Raw genomic sequence first — 21,974 nt, 5'->3', positions numbered from 1 at the left:
GAGCATTAAGTGGGAGTATGGGAGTCAAGTGTGAGTAAGGGGGAAAAAAAAGGGGTATGATCCTTGTGCTATTGATTCTTAAAAAAAAAACTTCCATCCATTTCAATGAAGTCAGGGGGATTGACACAATTATTTGACGGACCGTTACTATATCAACCTTTTCTTTGTATTTCTTCCCTATTTCTTGATAAATGAGTAATAAGTTTTTTCCTACCTTTTCTGCTGTCATATCCTGGAATGCAGTTTAATCTCTAGAAGTCCTTGGAGGAACAAGTTCACATGCATGTACAGATACATGGAAAAGAGGAAAAGTGGCATATAAAACTAATTCACAATTACTATGCTGATAAATGGATTTTGTCCTCTTTGTAGAAAGCTTCAAATCAGGCTTATTGCAATATACTGATATTGTTGGCCAGTATCTAAATTGTGAAAGCAAAACTGTTTCATTTTGATGTCAAATTTGGAAAGAAACAGACAGGAAAAAAATCTAATAAACAGGAGGGTGATATTGAAACAAACCAGGAATGGATGACAAGAAACACACTGAAAGAACATTAAGTTAAGAAAGACTAACAATGATTCATATAGAAATTTTAAAGAGAACATTAACTAGCATGAATGGTGAATAATCTTAAGAGTAAAACATCTCTGTGTAATATAGGAAGTGAAAAAAGTAAATGCAGAGACCAACAGAAGGAGAAATTATGAGATGTTGTTAGAAAGAAAAAGTCAAGAGAGAGAGTGATGTACTTGTGTGTGTGGGAGAGTGGGCAATGCTTCTAGGCATTTGTTAAACATTTGGTAGGGATGATTAGCTAGTGCAAACTGAGAGAATGATATTTCAAATTAATGGTATGATGCCAGTGTAGAGCAGAGGGTTGCTTAACACAATATTTCTGCTTGACTGAGAAAGATACAGAAAAACCTTATACAGCCCAGCTAAACTTTCAGGACAATATTTCTTGTCAGACTTTCCATCTGGGATAAGGAAATATGTTTCCTTTTTCTTACCCTCTCAAACTGCAGATTGGGAGTAAACTCATTCCTGGACAAGTGGAATAATAAAGAAAGATACAGAGTGCTCCCAGCCCTATGCTGAATGGCATGATGAGGAAGGGGATTCAGAAAGATCATGTCTGCTTCCTCACCTACCTCCTGCTAGGGTACACAAATACCACCTGCAAGAAACCCACATCTTAGATTTAGGAAAGCTGGTGCAACAAAGGGTCAAAGGGTAGGAAGTCTATGAACCAAGCTACTTGAGAATTTTTCCAAATCGAATTTTCTTTTTGTTTTTAAGTTAAAATCCCCCAAAATCTCTAAACACCAAACTTTTTAATTAATATATTTCACTTTCAAATAAGCTTTTGTTGGGAAAGACTTTTCAGCTGCAGGATGAAATTTCTGTTTGAAGAAAGGAGCAGGTGCCAATTAAAGCAAATATCTTGGGCTGAGGAGACCCAGATTTACTTCTATTCTCCATTGAATAATGGAGAATACTAACTAATAACTAATAACTAATTATTTACCCCAAGGATAAAAACTGTGACAACAAATTTCCTTCTCAAAATCTTTAAGATACTGCAGGGGCTAAGGTGCTCTCTTGGGAGAACAGAAGAGAAGGAGCTGAACCAAGCTTCCTTAGGATTTGAATGTGAACCACTAATTACTGAACTGTTTGGGATGGAGGACATCAGTGAGGGAGAGATGTGGGACATTTTTAGTTGATTCCTGTAATTATTTTTTTAATTATTTGAAAGTGGAATCCCTAAAGTATGTGGGACAGTAGGGCCATATACATCACTGGTTTCCCCTGCAGAGTAGATTCTGAGGTGGAATTAGAGCTGAAACCCCTCTGAAGCAGAGAGCTTACCAGCAGAGCCATCATGGCAACCACACTTCCAGCTGCCTGAAAAAAGTCAGTGGCTGTGGCTAACCAGGCAGGTTCAGTCCACCATATGGGCATCTCATAAAACCAGAAAGTTCTTCAGCTAATTCCTCAGTATAACACAAGCCCCATTAGGTTTATGTGAATTTGGAACATTTTACTATTTCCAGACCCAGTTTTTAAACCCAAGCTCCAAAATGGAGTTAGATGTGCCTCTGCACTCTGTGCTCTGATTTCCACATTGGATGGATGCAAACCACCAGTTAGGTGCTGTTAACTGGACATACTCCAAGAGCTCAATCATCAGTCAACAAATGGGCACACCACAGTGATCTCATAGTTTGTCCTGAGGGAGATCAGTTCTCTCTGGTTCTGACAAACTTCCCATACCCACAGGTCAGCCTTGATTTCCTAGAACTTTTTCAATTGTCCCAACAAGCTACAACACAAATTAAATTTAGCACCTCTGTGCCCTTTCAGCCAAAAGTAATGAAGAGTTTTCTTTGCCTTTTGTTCAAGGATCTCAGAGGACTTGAGCTCAGTTGTATCTAGTCTGTAATAACTTTGGCCTCTCAGCTGCAAGATAAGCTTTGTTGAGATCTACTCCTTTTCACTGGGTCCTGCATTATAAACTCTGTCTCCTTCTCTACAACCAGGTCTGGGAGAGTAAAAAAGTGCTATAACATGATTTTCTTATATTGGCTATATGGATGGATAGATGGATGGATGGATGCCATATTGTCTGCAAGGCAGAGCTCAGATTTCAAAACATTCTGTTCTGAAATCTCCAAATGTTAACTTTCCTATTAGGAAGCACTAATCAGCAGTGACGTACTATGGTGTTTTCCAGTAGAAAAAGCAGTCATGTGCATCCAAAGAGTGAGTCACTGCTAGAGGATACAAAATAGATAATAGACGGGAAGGATCTGGCTAAGATTATGCATGATCTCTGCAAGAAGTCCTCAGTAACAAAAAGCCAGGAATCATGAACTAGGACTGAGTCAAGGATTAAATCAAAGGTGTCAAGAATCCACTGCAAAATTTACATATGTGTACAGTTGAGAGTTCAGTATATGTAAAGAAAGGGCTGAGGGTCAGGATAGTTTACAGCACACATTCTAGTGAAATGATTTATCTGGCCCACAGAAAGAAGAGAAATGCCAGTAAAAATAGGTAGGACATTGTTTGAGAGGGTCATCTACATTGGTGTTTATGACAAAACTGTCATGGGCAAGAGCATGTATCATGGTCTGTAGCATTGTGAGGTGCCTCTGAAAAAAGACAATTAATTTACATCTCCTTGGATGTCAGTTCTGTGGCTCTTCTTTGTTGTAGTGGGACAGCTGAAGCAGTGGGTGGTAAAGTCAAGGGGAGGTTTTTCAAGGGAGAGGCTTTTTCTCCAAAGCAACACGGTGCCCAGCCATGCTGAGGGCAGCTTCTCTAACCAGAAGTTCAGCTGAAGGAAGGCCAGGAAGGAACATGTGATTTACTGATATTTCAGCTCTGCTATGAATCAGACAGAGCTCGTCTACCACACAGAGTTCAGCACATTTTTTTATTCTGTCATTTTGACATATCCCAGGTATGCAGCATTTTCTGCAGCTATTATCAGTTACCTCCTGCACTTAAAATTCTGAAATAAGTGCATGCTTGTGTGCTGCTTTTTACATATATCTATATCATCTATATCTAAATCTGTATCAGTTCTATTAATTTTGTTAGCTTACCTTTGCAAAAGCCAGATTATTAATACAATTCTATTAATTAGGCTGAGGTTTTCCTGACTGCACAAGGGTTATGGGTGTGTCATGGCTAATCCTGTTGGCCATCTGTATTTCAGAAAAAAAAAGATATATGGGAAAAGAAATCCTAGTCCCACCAGAATAAATGGTACTGTTTTCCTCAAATTACATTCTACTTTACATCTGATCAGTCACCAAAAAAGTGTTTCATCTATAATTTTAAGTATTTCAGAAGTGTAAATTGAAAGGATTTCCAGGGGTAGCTTCACTATTTTTTTTTTTTTTTTGCATCTGATGTTTAGATAAACAGTTGCCTCTTTTCTAGCTATACAGAATTTTGAGCCATTTTCTGAGCAACCTACACAATTTTATTATCATTTGTCATGGAAAATATCCTTTTCCCTTCTCCTATTCTTTTTTCACCTAGTGGAAAATGATGCAATTTCTAAGTCAGTGTAGATGTTTTTTATTTGCTCTGTAATGTCTGTTTTTGAAAGTTGAGCAAAGAAATAATGCCTTCCATCTGGCGTGGAAATCAATAATCTGGAGTGTTCCTTGTATAGCCAAGAATCATTTCATGGAGAATCTTCTCTGTCAACACAGATAAGTTCTAATCCTTTAAAGGTGATGCTTCTAGTCAAGATGAGGAATATATCTCACAACTTCAGACAATTTTCTTTATCACTAAGCAGTTTAAGGTCAAGTGCAGGGATTGGATTTATATTCCTGCACTATAAAATATATCATTTTAATAAAACACGTCAAAATAAGTAATACAATTTTATTACATTTTTGACTGCTAAAGAGATCTTTTTTTTCCAAACAATGTAAATTGCTGGCAGTGGCATAAACAGGAAGATCAGAACAATTATCACTGCTAGTGGAGCTACTATTAAAGCTTCCTAAAGGATGTTAGTGCCCCCTTTTGGAAAGTGACAACAACATCCCCCTCAATTTCATTGTTGAATTCAACATGCTTAACCGAGTTTCCCACCCTGCTACTATTTTTAGTAAAATTAAACTTTCATCCTTTTGCCAGTCGTAATTTTCAACTTCTTCATGCACACAGAGCAATGGTTACTCGAAACAAATTTTGAACCATAAATTAGACTATAACTGAGTAGAGAAAAGCAGGCCAGCTGAGAACCAAATAAGGACAATATGAATGTTAATGACTTTTTTTCCTAGTGAATGGCCAGGTTTTCAGATGTGTTTAGGCAAAGGTTCATTCTGCTTTCAAAAGGAAGCAAAAGATGTTTAGGAACTAGAGATGGAACCTAAACATTTAAATGAGAGATGGGGAACTGTTTTGGTGATAATAAATTTGATAGGTTATGTGTAATGCCCAGTGGAGTAGGTATGTAGATGTGCATGAAAACATACAATTAAATTAATTTTCTTTCAGCTTCTTGGTGGTATGGAGTGAAAACAATTAAGTGCAGTAGAACTGTTCTGGCACATTATTGCACAAATCTTTTCACATACTTATCCCAAATTGTACTTGTTGGCATTACATTAAGGGGAAAAGCCACAGCCTCTGTTTCTGGGAGTTTCCAAATTGGCTTCAAAAAAAGGATAAATGGAATCTAGGTAGCTCTTGTTACAGATACAGAATTTAACCTATGCATTTGTTTCACATTTCACTGTAAAATAAAACAGAATAGATAGCAGCTGCAGGAAGTATTGTGCAAGACAAGAATCGGAATTTTTTTTTTTTTTTTTACTTAGGGGTTATTCACTTTACCTGAAGTGTGTTTCAATTAGACCCTAAATTGTTTTCCCCTTCACCTGTGAGTCAGATCTGTTGTTGAGAGCTCTCTTAGCCGTGGGCTCCCTGAGTGCTGTCTCGGCAGAATGAAACATCTCCACCGTGTGGCCAACTGCAAGAAAGCTGACTTCTGTTTTTCTAAAAACCGGCTAAATTCGGGCGTTGTGAGGGTATGAGCCTTCCCACGGCTGCCCTGTCCCCTCCGGCCCTGGTGATGGCAAGCTCGCCCATCCTTCCCTCCTTCAACACAAGGAATAGCCATTTTCTCTTTTACGAGGCATAGATGGAGAAACACAATCTGGAAAAACACTGAAGAAAGCAATCTCATGTACAAAGCCCTACCCCACAGTGGCTCTTCAGACTGATTAGGAAATAATGATTTTCCACCTTTCTATTAGTTTTTGCTAGCTCAGCCACAAAGCCACTGCATCCCTCAAATTAATTGCAAACAAGAAATCAACCCTGAAGTGTAAACTGACTGACTCCAAGTACGGGGAGAAGGTTCATCATTTCTTTCAATAAAAAAAAAAAAAAAAAAAAAAAAAGATAAAATAACTTGCTGTGCCTGCCTTACTGTGCAACTGAGGTCAATTTTAACAAGTCCCTTGGATGTCCTTTCCCCCTGCTTTAAGCTTCTGTCAAGTGTTCTGTTTTGCAGAGATAAAATCAGTGGTCAGACAAATTATTTTCTTGTCAGCAGCAGATATGAGAATCTAAATTAAAGCTGTGTTTCTTTCACCAGTTAGGAATAATTATTGTAGAGGATGGGGATATCTTACTCATTAAGCAATTGAGGACAAAAGGAAGTCAAGGGAAAAAATTAATCTGGCCTTTTTTGCCCATCTTTTCCTGGGCAGCCCTTAGGTATGGCAGTTTAATTTAATGCACCTGCTTGAAACCTGGGTGATTCTTTCATCCTACTACACTTCTTTTTGCTGCTCCTCTTCAGAGTTACTGTCCCTTTTACCCTCCCTCCTTATCAACACCATACTGTGTTGAAAGCTGTTTCTTTCTTCCATAGACCTCTCTATGACTAAGTGTTTTTAACAGAGAACTAAGGGGGAGCTTTTCTCATTAACACAATTTTATAGTACAGGTTTTGATTAGCTTTACCTTAAATGAGACATCAGGAGCCATAGCAAGTGTCTTGCCTATACCATGGCTTTACAAATCCCACCCTGTTGATGATTTTCCATGCAGAGTTTCCCTTCTGTAACTCATGTCCATTGACTCCTGTTCTTTCACTGTGTACCTTGACATGAGTCAAGCTGTTTTCAACTCAGCAAAATATGCTTCAGTCTGTGCAAGTGAGTGACATGATCCATTGTTCCACTTCCATCTCAGATCGTTGACCTTGGGACTCTGCACCCTGTGGCCTGGCCACCCCACCACATCCATGCTGAGGCAGGAATAAAAGCCTTTTGACAAAAGTGTAGAAAATCCACTTTGCCTTCCCCACAGCAGCCTTCCCCTTTTTATAAAGCAAATGATAGGCTTTTTTCAAACACTGTCATTTTTCAACAGATTTTGAACCTCTTCTCTCAGCTTGCTAGATACTGTATAATGCACAGACCTGCTGTTTTCTACACTTAAATCTTTCATTTCCACGCAGAGATTAATATTTTTTTATTCTTTTCTATTTTTCAGAGACGTGCAGCTGACAATTTGAGGAGACATCATCAATACCAGGTACAGGCTTATGTTTATGCTTTGGGCAATTGTTTTTCTATGCCTTCAGAATGTCTTCATGAGGAAAAAAAAATACGGAAGAATTTCATGAGAAAATGGAAAAGGAAAATAAATGGAAAAAACCACAAAATCTGTACTTATTTCCTCTTCAGCAAACAAGTTTGGTATTTTTGATGTTCAAACAAAATCATTTGAGAATGCAATTATCTTCTTTTTGGAGCAAAAGGATATTTTCTAGAGCAATAAAATGCTGTCCAATATTTTGCCCATTTTAACATGGATTGCCTTTAATTAAAGCAAACTCCTGCCTGCCAGGAATCATCAGGACTGTCTGTACATGCTCCATCAGAACCTGCTCTTCATCTCTCCAGCTTTAATCCCCCATAAACAACTTCCTTAATATCCCTCTGCCTAGATCCCCCTGTATGTAGGCAATTCTTTTTCATCCTTCCTTCTTCAGCTTCTACTTTTTTTAGATTATTATTTCACAATGAATAATTTTCAGCTTTATTTTGAATTTTTGTCGTGTAAAAATTAACGAAGGTGTGATCTGTAGGCTTGTTAGTTAATGAATCCCGTATGAGAAATAAGTAGGTAAGCTGGGACTTTTCCAACCTGAAGAAGAGGCAGCTGTGGGAAGTACAACAGGGATCTATAGAATCATGAGGAAGGTGAGCACAGAGCAGTGGTTTGCCATCTATCTTATTTATTTTGCCATAAACTGAACACCACACATGTACTACACTGCATTAGCGAGGCTGCATAGGCAGCCTTTTGAGGGAAGTGATTTTTCTCCTCCAGCCCTCACTTGTGGGACTTTATCTAGAGCAGCATGTCATGTCTGGTCCCCACACTGCAAGAGAGATGTTAACAAACTGGAAGGGACCCAGCAAGGGGGCCCCAAGATGGTCAGAGGACTATAATATAAACAGCTCAGATTTCAGCCTGGAGTAGGTTGGAGGAAATATAACTGCTGCCTAAATATCATGGTGGGTGGCTAGAGAGAAGGAGCCAGATTTTTCTTCAAGGTACAATGCAAAAATCAAAATGAACACAATTTGAAGGAAGGGTAATTCTGTAAGGTAAGGAGAATTATCTTTACAGTGAGAGTAGTAAAGAACTGGAAAAAGGTGCTCAGGGAGGCTGCAGTATCTCCACCAGTGGAGATATCCAGCACCTGACTGGGCATGGCCCTGAGCTGACTCAGACAGCCTCCAGGTATTTATTTCAACCTAAATAATTTCTAGAATTCTTAGAAGACAGCAATGGAAGCTACTAGATTGAAGGTTAAAAATAAAACCCTGAAATAGAATCTTACTCCATACTGTGGAATTCATTGGCAGAGGATTTTTGAATGCTGAAAGTTTATAGTAGTTCAAAATGCATAAGAAAACCTGTCACAGCCAATTAAACCTAGAACTATCATTTTTGTTCAGAGAGTCACTGTGTCTCACAGCACAGGAGGCTTGAGAGAGAATAGCTGGAAATAAAGTTGTACAACCACACCAGACTTGCTCTCCTCATGAGGCATCAGCAACTGCTCACTGCCAGGCTGGATATTACTGGCATTAAACATCCCTTGGGTCAAACCCAACATATCCTTCTCAGGATAAGAAGCATTAGTAATTTCCATCAAATAGCAAAACAAATTTTCAAACAGGTTTGTATAGTTTCTGTCATGTTCCTAAAGCATGAAAAAGCCCAAGCAGAGCCTGTGAGTGTACATTGACTAACTAATACCAAGAAAGCTAACACAATACTTTTTATTTTTAGGAAGTTATGAGAAATCTGGTTAAAAGGTATGTTGCAGCGATGATAAGAGATGCCAAAACTGAAGAAGGATTGACAGAAGAAAATTTTAAGGTATGTGTTTATCTTTATAGGTGTTTTAGTAATTTAGTGAGATATTTTAAAACTGCAAAGCATATTTCTTACACTCAGTTATTCAGCTAGCATATAACTTGCTTCCTACAGCAAGATCTTCAACCTTGAGGATAACCAGTATGCCAGCATCGAGAGAGTAAATTTTATTACTGACCCCTACATAAGCCCTTTTTTTTCCCTTTTTTTTTCCTCTTTTTATTTCAAAAAGAAACTCAAATTAGCTTTGATGTTCTGACATTTCATCTTTTTTCCTAATTTTTTAGGAGTTAAAACAAGATATTTCCAGCTTTCGCTTTGAAGTCCTGGGTTTGTTAAAAGGAAGCAAGCTGTCTAATTTGCAGACTGGAAAGATGAGCAAAGACACTGCCTCCCTGTCAGAAAATGAAGAAAATAGTGAGAGTGAAGGAAACAAGAAAGGAAAGAAGAAACCCTTCAGCCTTTTTGACATAACAACCATGATTCACCCTCGATCAGCCAATATCGCCTCTGAAGGACATAATGTCAGCAATGGCTCAGCAATGATGGTGTCAGAGTCCACTCAGGAGAAACAAAAGCGTGTGAATTTTGTAACAGACATAAAAAATTTTGGGTTGTTTCACAGACGATCAAAAACAAACTCTGTGGAGCAGAGTAAAAATAAAATATACACCGTTTCTGAGGAGGTTTCCCGTCAGCAGGCAGAAGAACAATGTGAGAAAACTGATGAACTGGAAGAGGGAGAATTGATCATGAACTGTGAATTAAACTTCCGAAATCCTGGCAAAAAATGCCTGTTAGCTGAGTCACGAAATACCAGCGAGTCTTTGGATTCACAGGAAGAGGGAAGTGTTTGTCCTTCAGAAAGAGAGAAGATGGAGTTACAGAGCTCAGAACCTGCTGCTCCGCAGGATCAGCCGGGCAAGGCATTGGACATCAGCATTGACTCTGATGGGAAACAGGAAACAATTGTTCAGGGTGACTATGTGATAACAAGGTTGTGATGCTTACAGGAGGAAGCATTTACAAATATATATATTTTGCATAGTGCTTTTGGGGGGGGATGTTTTAAGAATTATATTAGATAATGCAGAATTACACTTTATAGTACTCAACTGTGGCACATGATCTTGTAACATAGTAGTCAAGAGAAAGACAATATGAAGACCTTCTGTTTTGTAGCCTGCTTCAGCTTTCACGATTTGTTTTACATTTTTTTAATAAATGGAAGCATCTTGTATTCTTGTACTGTTGCAATAACCCACAGAAACTTTTTAGCTATCTTTTTCAATTACAACAAATGAAATTTCTCTCATATGATAGTTGACTCCTATGATAAATATTTTTCTATGCAAATAAAAAGTAGCTTCAGAGACTTGTAAACTTTTATTTAACTTTGTAGGTTCTTAAAAGATTCTGTGCACCATAATAATCATATGTGGCTCCTGCCAGCATAATTCATGTCAAGCTATTAGAATCATCTGCTTAAATAGCTAGAAACTTGTGTCAAAATCTATACAGAATCAGAAGATAAATTATATTCTTTTATTTATTGAAGGAATATGAATACCTGTAAATTATGAAAAATAGGTCTATTTGATTATTTAATTACAACTTTTCCTCACAGCAAGAGGAGTGTGACTGTCCTGATACATTGTTAGAAATGCATTTTCAAGTTCTGAAGACTAGAAATGTTTCTTATAGGAAAAGAAATATCTGTGGCTTACTAAAAATTGATGATGGATTATTCTCCAAGAAGCCTTTATCACCACAGCTACTGCTTCTTCAACCATCTGTTTTTCTTCGTGTGGACAACCTATGCACTTTAATATTCAGCTGCTTATTAGCTTCTGCCTTTACAATAACCTTGGATTTGATAAGGGACAGATACTTCAGGAATAAAAAAGCATACAATGATTCCCCTGAGTACTTGAATAAATATGGCAATTTGTTGAGAAGTTTTAGAAGGCACGCCTTAAGGGAGATTCTTTGACAATTTTACAGTTTGGGGGAACCTGATTGGATGTTTTATAATAGATACTAAATGTATAAAGAAAACCTAATAGTATTTTTCATAACTGATGAGTGACTCACTGTCGTAGTTAAAACCAGTATTTTTAAAATTAAATATTGTGGGGTTTTTTAATCATTGGCTGGTGTCCTACATTATTAAAAATGTCATTTTACAACTGGCATAAGACTAACCACCGTCAGCTTTCAACACCATTCTTCCCCCCACTGAATACACCACAAAAGTGTTGTTATTTCATTCTTAACTTCCCCAGACTTGCCATGGTAGATTTTGTAATTCATATTAGGATGTATAAGGAACTTCCAGATGCATAGAGTGAATTTGCACTTCTGATGGAATCTATCCCATGTAAACCTCTAGGGCCTGACCTAACACCATGTCATTCTGAACCCAAATTGTCCTGGTACTGAACTGTGTCTTGAAAATCCAGGCAAACCCCTCTCATCTCTATACTTTAAGGTGAGTTTTCCATCTCTCCTTTACACGTTTGTTACTCTCTCCGATGTCACATGTTGAAAGCTTCCTTGCTCCACATCTCTTTGTGTCATGGCAGATACAGTTAAACCAAAATGGAAAATATGAGTCATAATTGGAAAATAGTTTGTATAGCTTTGCAACAATGTGTTCAAGTCATATTTGTTTGGTTAGTTTCCATCTTGGCCTCTTGACTGCTCTGTAGACCCTCTTCTCCTTCACGTCTCTCTCCTTGTCCACCTTTAGATTGTAAGCTCCTTGGGGCAGAGCCTGCAGCTTTTCTGTCTGGAAAGCACCTGAATTATTACAAGTATAAAAAGAAATAAATACTAATAATGGTGGAACACCCTCATATCATTTGTATTAGGTTAACTCTTTTAGAGAGTCCTTTTTTGTACTGTAACATTTTTGCCAAAGATGCCATAAGGCAAATGTGTCACATGGTCACAAATTTTCTGTATGCCAGTTAACAGCCCTTCCCCACTACTGCATTCAGTTTCTCATTCTACATGGTTTGTAATGCCTTTGAGTCCTGAGCTTACTCCCTTTACACTAGCCAAGTTCAAAACAGACAGTGCTTGCTCAAAAGGGCTTTCAACACATTCCAGCCACATGGTTTCACTCCAGACAGAAAGTGCCTGAGCATGGTATTTGTATTGCAGGGATCACCATTATCAGAACAAGTTAACTACAACAGGTCTGAGTTGTGCCTGTTATTCTGGCATCATAGGAGCCTGTTTCTCCTGTGCATAAAGTTCCCAACACAGTAAAGAGAAACATCAGCCACACCATCACATCATGACCCCCCTGTGCTGGGCATCAGTCTAAGTCATGGAGTGGATGCAAGACAGAACAGCAGAGACAGTGCAAGTGGGCAGGATACTTAACCATAGGGACACAATTTATTGAATAGCAAGAGGCAGTCAGTCTTTTGGTGCCTTTTCCTTTTTTTTCTTACATCCAAATACTAAAACATAGGTCTAATAAATAAAGCATACTTGAAATCAACATTTGCTCTATTTTGTTATTCTTAGGCATCAAAGCTTGACAGTAATAAGGACCTGATGTAATTAGGACCTGATGGAACTGGTGTAAGTTCCATCAAATAAGCTAAATAAGCACCTCATTCTGTGACAACAGATGAGCCCAAAATATATCCAAAACTGAAATGGTGATGGATTTTTACTGCTTTGCAGGCAGCCAAAAAAAACCCTTTTTCTCACTGGATGCCTCTGAGAGGACACCTGTGCCAAGAAAGATCAAGATATGCACAGAGCAAAGCTTGTAATGCCACAGCAGAGGCATTATTAAGCTTTGCAAAGCTGAGCATACTTCCTCCCCAAAAGAAATTAAAACGTTCTAACCTACCTGTCCCTTCCTGCAGCTTCCATTAGCATCAATATAGGAGGAATACAAATGGACCAGGATATGAACCCCTATAAAAGACAGTTTTTTGAAGCAGAGCTTAAAATTGTAAAATGTTTCATGCAGCTAGAAAACTGACTAAGTACTGACTAAACCCCCCTAAAACTGACTAAGAGGGGTTTAATACCAGTATTAGATTGCTTAAATTGTTGAGAAAACATTTTTTAAAATTTTTATCTTTTTATTTTTTAAGGATAAAACTGACTGCTCTTTGTTCTTCAGCTCTTTTTTTTTTTTTTTTTTTTTTTTTTTTTTTTTTTTTTGCCTCATTTCTTCTGCTCCTGGAGAAAGAGACTACAGAGAGCCCAGCAGGACACTTTGCTACTTTGGCATAGCTGGACAGGAGGCAGCTTTAATTTATTCAAGGCAGTGCTTCACATTGATTCACAGTCAGAGGCCAGGGATGCAAGTACTGCATGCTTACCTTCAAGACAAAATTGCAAAAGCTCCTTCTGACTCTGCATGCTTCAGTGGCCCTCAAGGGCACTGCAGAAGTGAGAACATCAGAGGATTCAGACTATGGGGTCCTGTGGGCCAGCTGCAGGCCACAGCTGTATTTGTATGTGGTACAATATTACCAGAGACCAAGCCTCAGCCAGGGGTAACCACAGCTCTGCAGCTGGTTTTAATCTTGTTTTCTTCCTTCATAGATTGAGACCATTACATTGAGTGGCATGAGCTAAACACATCACACAGCACTTTCTTTTTGATAGATCAGGATTTAATGAGAATTTCTATTTCTCAATAGGAGTATTTTTTTATGAATAAATAGTACCTAGTTCCAAGAGAATGCATATGCATAGTTATAGCTGTTGGGAGCTGTAAAAGGTGAAATTTCTGGTGTTTGGGCACTTAAAATTCTTCAAAAGTATATTTGATACAAGAATGGCTTCCTTAATGGCATCCTTTGACTGATCTTTGATGGGGGAAAATTTTTGCTTATCTTCCTTACAGGAATAGAAAAAAGACACAAAGAAATTATTATATGTTCTTCTTAAATTCTATATGTATACTGCAAGCTATAAAACTCTGTTTACTGTCAAACCTCAGATGAATATTTCATCATATTCTGAGAAGCACCATGAAGGAGAAAAGAAGCAAATCATGTTTAAATATTATGAAGAGGCAATGAACTTTTGAATACAGTTCAAAGTATTTGGTATCAAGTATTCTTCTGGGAATATAGCAGTACAAGTTGGACAACAACATAATCCATCTTCATTTTAAAGTCTCTTAAGAGATACCAAAAGCTTTAGTGAGTATGGTAACCTCACAAAAATAATGATACTGGTAAATAGTAATAATAAATAATAGTGCTGGTAATGATAGTAGTAGTGAATGCAGCAGTACTAGTAAATGTAGATGTAACAATAGCAATACTATGTATTTACCCCTGGGAAGGGGGAACTCTCCAACTCTAATCCCTACTCAAAGTTTGTCTGTTTTCCATATCAAGCAACCATTTGAAAACACCAGTAAGATGTCCTTGGGCATGCCTGTCTTCCAGCATAGGCACTCTAATCTCTGTTGAGAAAATCTTACGTTGTGTTTAAACTCTTTCCCTAGCTAAGTTTTAATTATGGACCCTGCATTCACTGCAGCATGAGCAGATTAGAGATCCTTTGAGGCAGTTTATGGCTAAGTAGTTGGATATACTCCAAAATAAATTGCTGCAGTTAAGGATGAATTTCAATCCTCCAGATATGAAAAGAAGTTGAACTCATTGAACTACATCAAACCAAGTTCAGTAACCACTGCTTTAGTACTTGAGAAGTTGCTTTATTTGTAGAAGTGTAAAGAATGAAACAGAGGTAGTTTCTCATTAATATCAAAACAGCAAAAACAGTTGCAACCTTCAACTGTCACGCATTTAGAACTGTAAGAGTATTTTGTCATACAATTTCATCACAGGTCCCTCCAACATGTAATTCTCTTCCTAAATTAATCAAATCCTCTGCTGTTGCTAAATATAGCTATGAAATGTTTATACACATGAATCATTTCAACTGTTCATATTTGTACTTTTGGGTCACCAATATCTTTTAATTATATAATATTTCTCTGACTACTGTTTGCTTTGACTGTACTCATCCCCCTTCAGCCTTGGGTTTCTTTGGGTGTAGTCTAAACCAGTTATGCTATTTTAATTTCAATTAAACTTTCTGCTCTCTTTAGTTGACTGTCATAGTCACAACCAAGTGCTGTGCAGCAGTAGGTGTTGCACTGCCCATTACTGCTGTGGCCTTTCCGTTCTGGCCTTTAGCTCTTTGTAACCTACTACCTTTCTACCTTGGTACCACATTAGTGCACTCAAGGGCCAATGCAACTTTCAATTTCAGACACTCAACATCAGGATAATTGTCTTTGATATAGAGATCCTTGCTTCTTTTGTACATTTACGAGAGGATTTTATGACTAGAGACCTGTTTCCAATAGCTGATAATTTAAATGAATACCAGGTCAGCATGGTGCTTCTTCAGTATCTTTTCTGACACCTTTCCTCTTTGACAATGCAGTTGACAATGTCCTGGTTCAAAATGAAGTCTCTTCATGGCAACATACTCAGTGTTGCATTCTAGAAGTATGAGAGCCGTGCTTGCAGTGGAGATAGAGGAGATGTGCAAGATGGAAAACAAGTGTTTCCAGAAAGGCTGGTTCTAGTCTGAAGGTTACTAAGAGAACTTCACACATGCAGAACTCATGGCAAAATCTTCCACTGCATGGAGTCAAGAGTTAATTCATAAGAGCTGGCATAGTTCTATTTAATGGAACTGAAAAAGTAAGAATAGCCCCATCTATATTTGCTTTCTATGGTCTGCTTTTAAATTCACAATAAAATGATTCCATAAATGTTTAAACAGGCAATAAAAGTCCATGGTTAGTGAGCAAGATAAAATAATGTTCTAGGAATCCATGTGTTTTAATTTAACAGGCTAGTAAAAAGATTTTTTTTTCCTCCTGTAATAGCAAATCTTTGAGGATGGAAATATTGTATTCCTGGACTCCAGTCCCTATTAAAAAAAAAAAAAAAAAAAATAAAAAGCAAACCAAAACCCTCCAACCCCAAACAAAAAAAAAAAAACACAGAGATTTTTCCGTTTTTAGAGATTTATGATGTTTTGTAGTTCAATTAGTACCCTAAGAACATCTGAAAGCATCAAGCTAACCTTTCATAAATTTAATGGACAGCACAGCCTGCTCCATAAATGTGGCCAGGTGAGAATGTCAGCTGCAAAATAATTCATTATGGTTAATGATTTATGCTTTTAGCATACAAAATGAAGTTTACAAGATGAGTGATGCATCATTTTCTGAAAGTGTCAACTTGTCTCAAATACAATAAACATTCAAAGATACTCAGAAAAACTCAGAAAGTCCTACACAGATGCCCATTAGTGTAATAATTTTTATCCCTTTTTCTTCTGCATATCTCCCCCACCTAATACTTTGTTTTTAAAGAGAATGTGTAACTCCACTAATAAAAATAAATGTCTTATATTTTTCTGCTACCTAGTTCTAAAAGTAGAAAGTAAGACCAAATAATACAACTTTACCTTTGACCTAATGTCCCTAAGATTAAAAGATAGTTTGCTAAGGAATACTAGAAATAGTTTTATTTGGATTAATTATGTCTGCTACTCAGATATATTATTTTTCAGCCATATCCAAAATGAATGCAGCTAGAAAAGCATGGAAATATTCTTTCACTATGACTAATTTAACAGAATCCACTTCTACATCAAGAAAAAGAAGCAAAGAACAGAAAATTGAAAGAGACCTATTTTTATAAAGTTAGAGTAGTGAATATCCGCATTCTTAGTTTCCTTCACTTTTATTAAGTATAATTAGAGGGACTTTTTTTCAGCACTTTTTTTTAATTTTTCAGTTGCTTCTGTGGGTGCTTTGCAAGACAGCCAGAATTTTATTTATTAATTATTAAGAATTTCATTAAGTGAGAGATTGTAAATCAGGAGAGATTATGAGAGACATCATCTGAGGACTGGTTCTACTGATAATATTTTTACAGGACTGTAACTTCCCAAGATCTAAAACTCTCTGACCATTTGCCAAGAGAATTTTTTGTCCTTGAATTGCGCAGCTCTGATCTGAAATCAGATCCAAATGGAGGAAGCATCAGGATTTCAGCCACAGAGAAAGGTGCTCTGCTGATTTTAAGGGTTTATAATAATGATTTGTTTACCCAATCATAGCATCTGATACAGAGCCTTTGACAGTCTTGCCTAAACAAAAGTAACAATAACACAAAAAATATAAAAGCACACATATATAAAATATATGTGAGGAAGTATTTCAATATTTAAGCCTATCTAAAACAGAACAAACTGGTTTGGAGTTCATTCTGTTTTAGAACCCAAAACATCAGTCTGAACACCCAGAGTTTTAGGAAGTCAAACTCTAACCCAAATCTGGCTCATATTTCCCCAGAGAAATAAATACTGAGAAAGTTTATTCATTAAGGACCATGTATGGTGGGGAAAAAGCACTTCATTTTGGAAGCTACTTCTTTCTTTGCTTGTTTGTTTGTTTTCTATTTCTGCAGAACATGAATAACTTCTGAAAACTTAAATATTCCCACACACTTACACACTGGAGCTGATGAAGAGAGAACCAGATGTATGATACTGAGCCAAAATTTACCCAGCATGGTCAAGAGAAGTAAGTGATGAAAGACCAAATAAAAGCAATTACAAATCTGAAACAAGATGCTAGTACTGCAAAAGACAAAATTCTTTACAACAAACTAGCAAAGAAACACTTTCCATGGGAAATCTATTTCCCACATAAATACAGTGTTAAAATACAATTTAAAGTATTTTCATAAGTCATCTGGGATTTTCCCATTGATCTTCTGTGACATTGTCATCACTGCCAAGGGAGCATAACACTACTGACTTACCTGCTGATTCTGTCAAAATCACAGAATCACAGGAGGAATGAGGTTGGAAAAGACCTTTGAGATCATCAAGTCCAACCTATGACCCAACTTCACACCTCCTCATCAACTAAACCATGGCACTGAGTACCACCTTCAGTCTTTTTTTAAGCATGTCCAGGGATGGCAACTCCACCACCTCCCTGGGCAGACAATTCCATTGTCCAGTCACACCTTCAGTGAAGAAACTTGGTGACTATTGCTGAAAAAACCCAAAACCAACCAAACCCCAACATAAAATAAAAAGCCCCACTAGCAGGAGGGCGACTAACCCTGCCTGCATGAGCTGCTGCTGAAAAAAAAAAAAGAGATGTACCATGCCCTCAAAGATATGCCACATCCTTGTTACATGATCATCAAAATCCCTAGAGCCAGCTTGTAATCACACCTCGGATGGCCAGAGGAGGCCCCTCCCTGTCCCTGAATGGGAGGTAAGAGAAAGGGAACCACCTACTCAGCTCCCTTTTAATTGCAGCTGTGATGGGCAGTGAAAGCCCCCCTCTACTTCCCTGAAAACAGCCAATTTGGCAAGGCTTTGACTGTTTCCCTGCACTTCTTGTCATCCCATGCCATTTTAATGTTTTTGCTTGTGTGCAGGATTTTTTGCACGCATTTAATTTGCTCACTTTCTTTGCCTGACTTTTCCTTTGATTTGGTTTCTTCATTTGGGGATTTTGGTAAGTAAAATTTTAGGAAGTTTCAGTCATTTTCACTACTCATAATTTACTCTGAGTACATTTGGTTGTGGTCAAGCCACTTCTATATTTTCTGCCATTTTTGCACTTGAATTTTAATTGAGACTATTTCCTTTCCAGACCATATCTGAGAATTTCATCTCTGTGTTCAAAATTTCATTCCCTTTCCTGAAAGGAAATTCTTCATGTCCTGAAAGCAATAGAAACCCCAGTGAGAATAAATACAGAAAGGTTTGGTCCATTTCCTCACACTTCATATCAGTCCATTTTCTTTTCTTGCTTTCACTTAATTTCAGGGTTTTTTGTTTTTTTGGTTTTTTTTTACCATTTCTCTAATTCACATTTATCCCTGTCACTTTCTTTAGCTTATTTTATTGCTTTCTTCATTTATATATTTATTTCTTCAGTCCCTTCTCTTTCTCTTTGTTTCCATTTCCTCCCAGATTTTAAGGATTTCAAATGTAATAATTTTGGTAAGTTTTGGTCTATTTCACTGCACCTCATTTCAACTCAGTACATGTGTTGTAGTCACTCCATATCAAATTTTCTGGAATTTTCAATTTCATTTTTGATTGACCATATCTCCTTTCTGGAGTGTTTGTTCAACTTTGTCCTCTGATTTCAATTAGGATCCATTGGGCAGGCTTCAGTCGATATTCATACACTTGATGTCAACCCATTGGCTTTTCTTAATTTCACTTTGTATCAATTTTTTTTTTTTTTTTTTTGTAGAATTTTTTTTCTCTTTAAGCATTTCATTTCATCAATTTCTTCTCCTGTCTTTTCATTTCACTTCATTCCCTGATTTGGGAATTTCAGTGTAGTTAATTTTGGTGAGTTTTGGTTCTTTTTTCAATGCACCTCATTTCATCGTGCTTGTAGTCACTCCATTTCCAAACTCTATTTTTTTTATTATATCTCCCTTCCAGAGTGTTTGTGAGACTTGCTTTTCCATTTTCAAGATTTCATTTCCTTTCATGAAAGGAAGTTCATTCAGAAAGAAAAGGAAATCTTCTGATGGGAAAATAAATAAAGCAATGTTTGGGAATTAAATATGCACCATATCTTGATTGATATATTTACTGAAATACATGGACCTGTTTTCTTTTTCATTTCATAATCTATACAGCTCCAGGGCAGCTGCAGAAAAGATACCTCATGAGAACCTCTGTACTGAGAAATTAAAATGGATCAAAATCTTACAGGGAAGAAAAACCCTTAAGACATCTTGCTATTTATCCAAACAAAGCTACTTTTGCCTTCAAATGCAAATAATTAAAAGAAAGACCAAAACTTTTATCAGGAGAATCATATTTTTCTTATGGTGTCAAACATAATTTTTTAGACAAGTAATACTACATAAATTTTGACAGTTCACCATGAATGTTCAAGAAGAAAAAAGGATGCGCAACATATCCCAATCTTTACCTTGCTGATCAGGTATTTAAAGCCTGGGGTTTGTCTGCTGCCAAACTGTTTGGAGCCAGCTGAAAACAGCTGTGATTGGCAGAAGGCAGAAGGCTCTGGCACTGCCCAGCCTGCAGGATGTTCCTTGTGGAGATGAAGGGCAGCAATGTGCTGTGTACAAACTTAGTTATCCAACACCCAGCTCTCTTAAACCTCCTCCTGAACTATTCACTGTGGAGGGGGGTTCTGCAGATGGGTATTAGCTGTTGGAAGTGCCATTCAATGTGAATTTCCAAGAACCAGACCAAGTCAGAAACTATTGCTGATGGCACTTTCAGTAATGAGGAGTTTCCTAAGCTCAGTACACACATGGCTCCCCAGTAGACACGGCTTCAGATGCTGGGTTGTGCCATTTGTCACATATCTTATGTCTATACCCACTTCAAGACTTCAGGGTTTTTTCCCCTCCAGATTTGATGTTATCAGCCAGAACTTGAAGGCAAGTCTTGGTAAGGCTTCCACACAAATGTGCAGTTGCTCTGCAATGGCAGAAAGCCCCACACGTTGTCACAGCTCTCATTAAATGTTAGCAGTGTGTTTAAAAGTCTGCTATGAACTTTAAATACAATATGGACTGGTTATAATTGATTCTCAGAGCCTCATTCTCAATTGTATGTCTTTTTTCTTACTTTACTCTGGAAGTCTTACATGCATCCCTAAAGTGCATATGGGTTTATTTCCTTGCCACTTCAGTGATCCTTATTCTGCCAGAGAGAGCCATATGAAACAGAAGGAGGACTTAAGTGCCTTTCAGCAATGGTGTGACAAAGGTCAAGCACTTGGAAGTGCAGCTAAAAATGACAGAGTAAAGCATTATGCTTTTCAGAATAAAACTCTATGCCTACACCATCTGTTAGAAAGAAAGATCAGTCTTAATATCCCCAGGGCTGTTCTCCCATTTTTTGCTTGTTATGCTCTTTAACTCCAGGATTTAATTACAGTTGGGAGAATTATCATACCCAAATTAAGGCCTGTGTGAGCAGAACATAGGAAGAAACTCTTATTAGTTTAGACACACTAGTACTAAAAAAGAAACCTTGGAACTGATTATTACTCATGCTAAAATTATCTAGTATTGCTCAAGTTAGAATTGGGGATTATTATTCACTGTGAAGTAACATAAGACATAATATTGACCAAATATTGCTCCATATATCTTTTGTGACATGTTCATATCAAGGAATGATTGTGTCAAATATAGATGTCTGAAAAAAAGCAACATGCCTCATTCCCAGGGGCATGGGGGTACATGATATATATCACATGTTCTCTTGGACTGAAGTAATCCTTATATTTCTCAGCCTTAATCAAGATCATGTAGCTCAATAAAAGATTCTCCTGTAAAATGGGGAAAAAAAAGCAAAAACCCCCAGAAATTCAGTCTAAGATAACCTCTCCCCAAACTAGACATTTTTTCTGCACTGTATTCTTGACAAAAATTATACCACTGGGACAAAGGTTTGACCCCATGGGACAAAGGTTTGACCCCATATTGGGGCATCCTGTATTCCACAAATTCTCTTTCAGTCTTTCAAGGCAAAACTTTGGCCATGCACACTGTCAGGTGCCCTAGTCCTTACTTTGAAATAGATCACCTTTCCAGAGGAGTTCTAGGGACAGGCTTTCAAAATAATTTAAAGATGCACAGAGTTGTAGGTGGAATTCTCCCCATGTGTGAGAATGCATCCTCTAATTTTCTTAATAACTTTATGAAATTTGTCACTCAGTGATCTATAAATGGGGTGTCTGTTGAAAGTTAGTGTGAATATGTTAATTTTTATTTTGTCCCTTATCAGTTTTAACTAGACCCATAAAATGATTTCTCTACTAATACAAAGAGTCTAAAAACCTAATCTTTTCCACATCCTAAAAACTAAGCAATGTTAGCAGTCTGAGTTTAATACAATGTGTAGGCACTGGTTACTTGCTTGGATAGCCTCAGGATCATTCAGGCACATAATATTTTAATTTCCTGAT

The 21,974-nt window shown here is 37.4% G+C and overlaps 1 protein-coding gene across 1 annotated transcript in view; it reads left to right on the top strand.

The window, feature by feature from the left end:
- Nucleotides 1-10,465, top strand: part of TRPC4 (transient receptor potential cation channel subfamily C member 4) — a 129,317-nt gene extending 118,852 nt beyond the window's left edge. Inside the window, exons 9-11 of the mRNA XM_009102902.4 lie at nucleotides 7,049-7,090; nucleotides 8,864-8,953; nucleotides 9,238-10,465. Of these exons, the coding sequence (XP_009101150.3) occupies nucleotides 7,049-7,090; nucleotides 8,864-8,953; nucleotides 9,238-9,954 (849 nt within the window). The 3' untranslated portion in view covers nucleotides 9,955-10,465. The remainder of the gene's footprint in view (nucleotides 1-7,048; nucleotides 7,091-8,863; nucleotides 8,954-9,237) is intronic.
- Nucleotides 10,466-21,974: the final 11,509 nt, after the last annotated feature.

This window comes from Serinus canaria, chromosome 1 (genome assembly GCF_022539315.1).
Source record: "Serinus canaria isolate serCan28SL12 chromosome 1, serCan2020, whole genome shotgun sequence".
Lineage (NCBI taxonomy): Eukaryota > Metazoa > Chordata > Aves > Passeriformes > Fringillidae > Serinus > Serinus canaria.
This window is presented reverse-complemented; position numbering and strand designations above follow the sequence as displayed.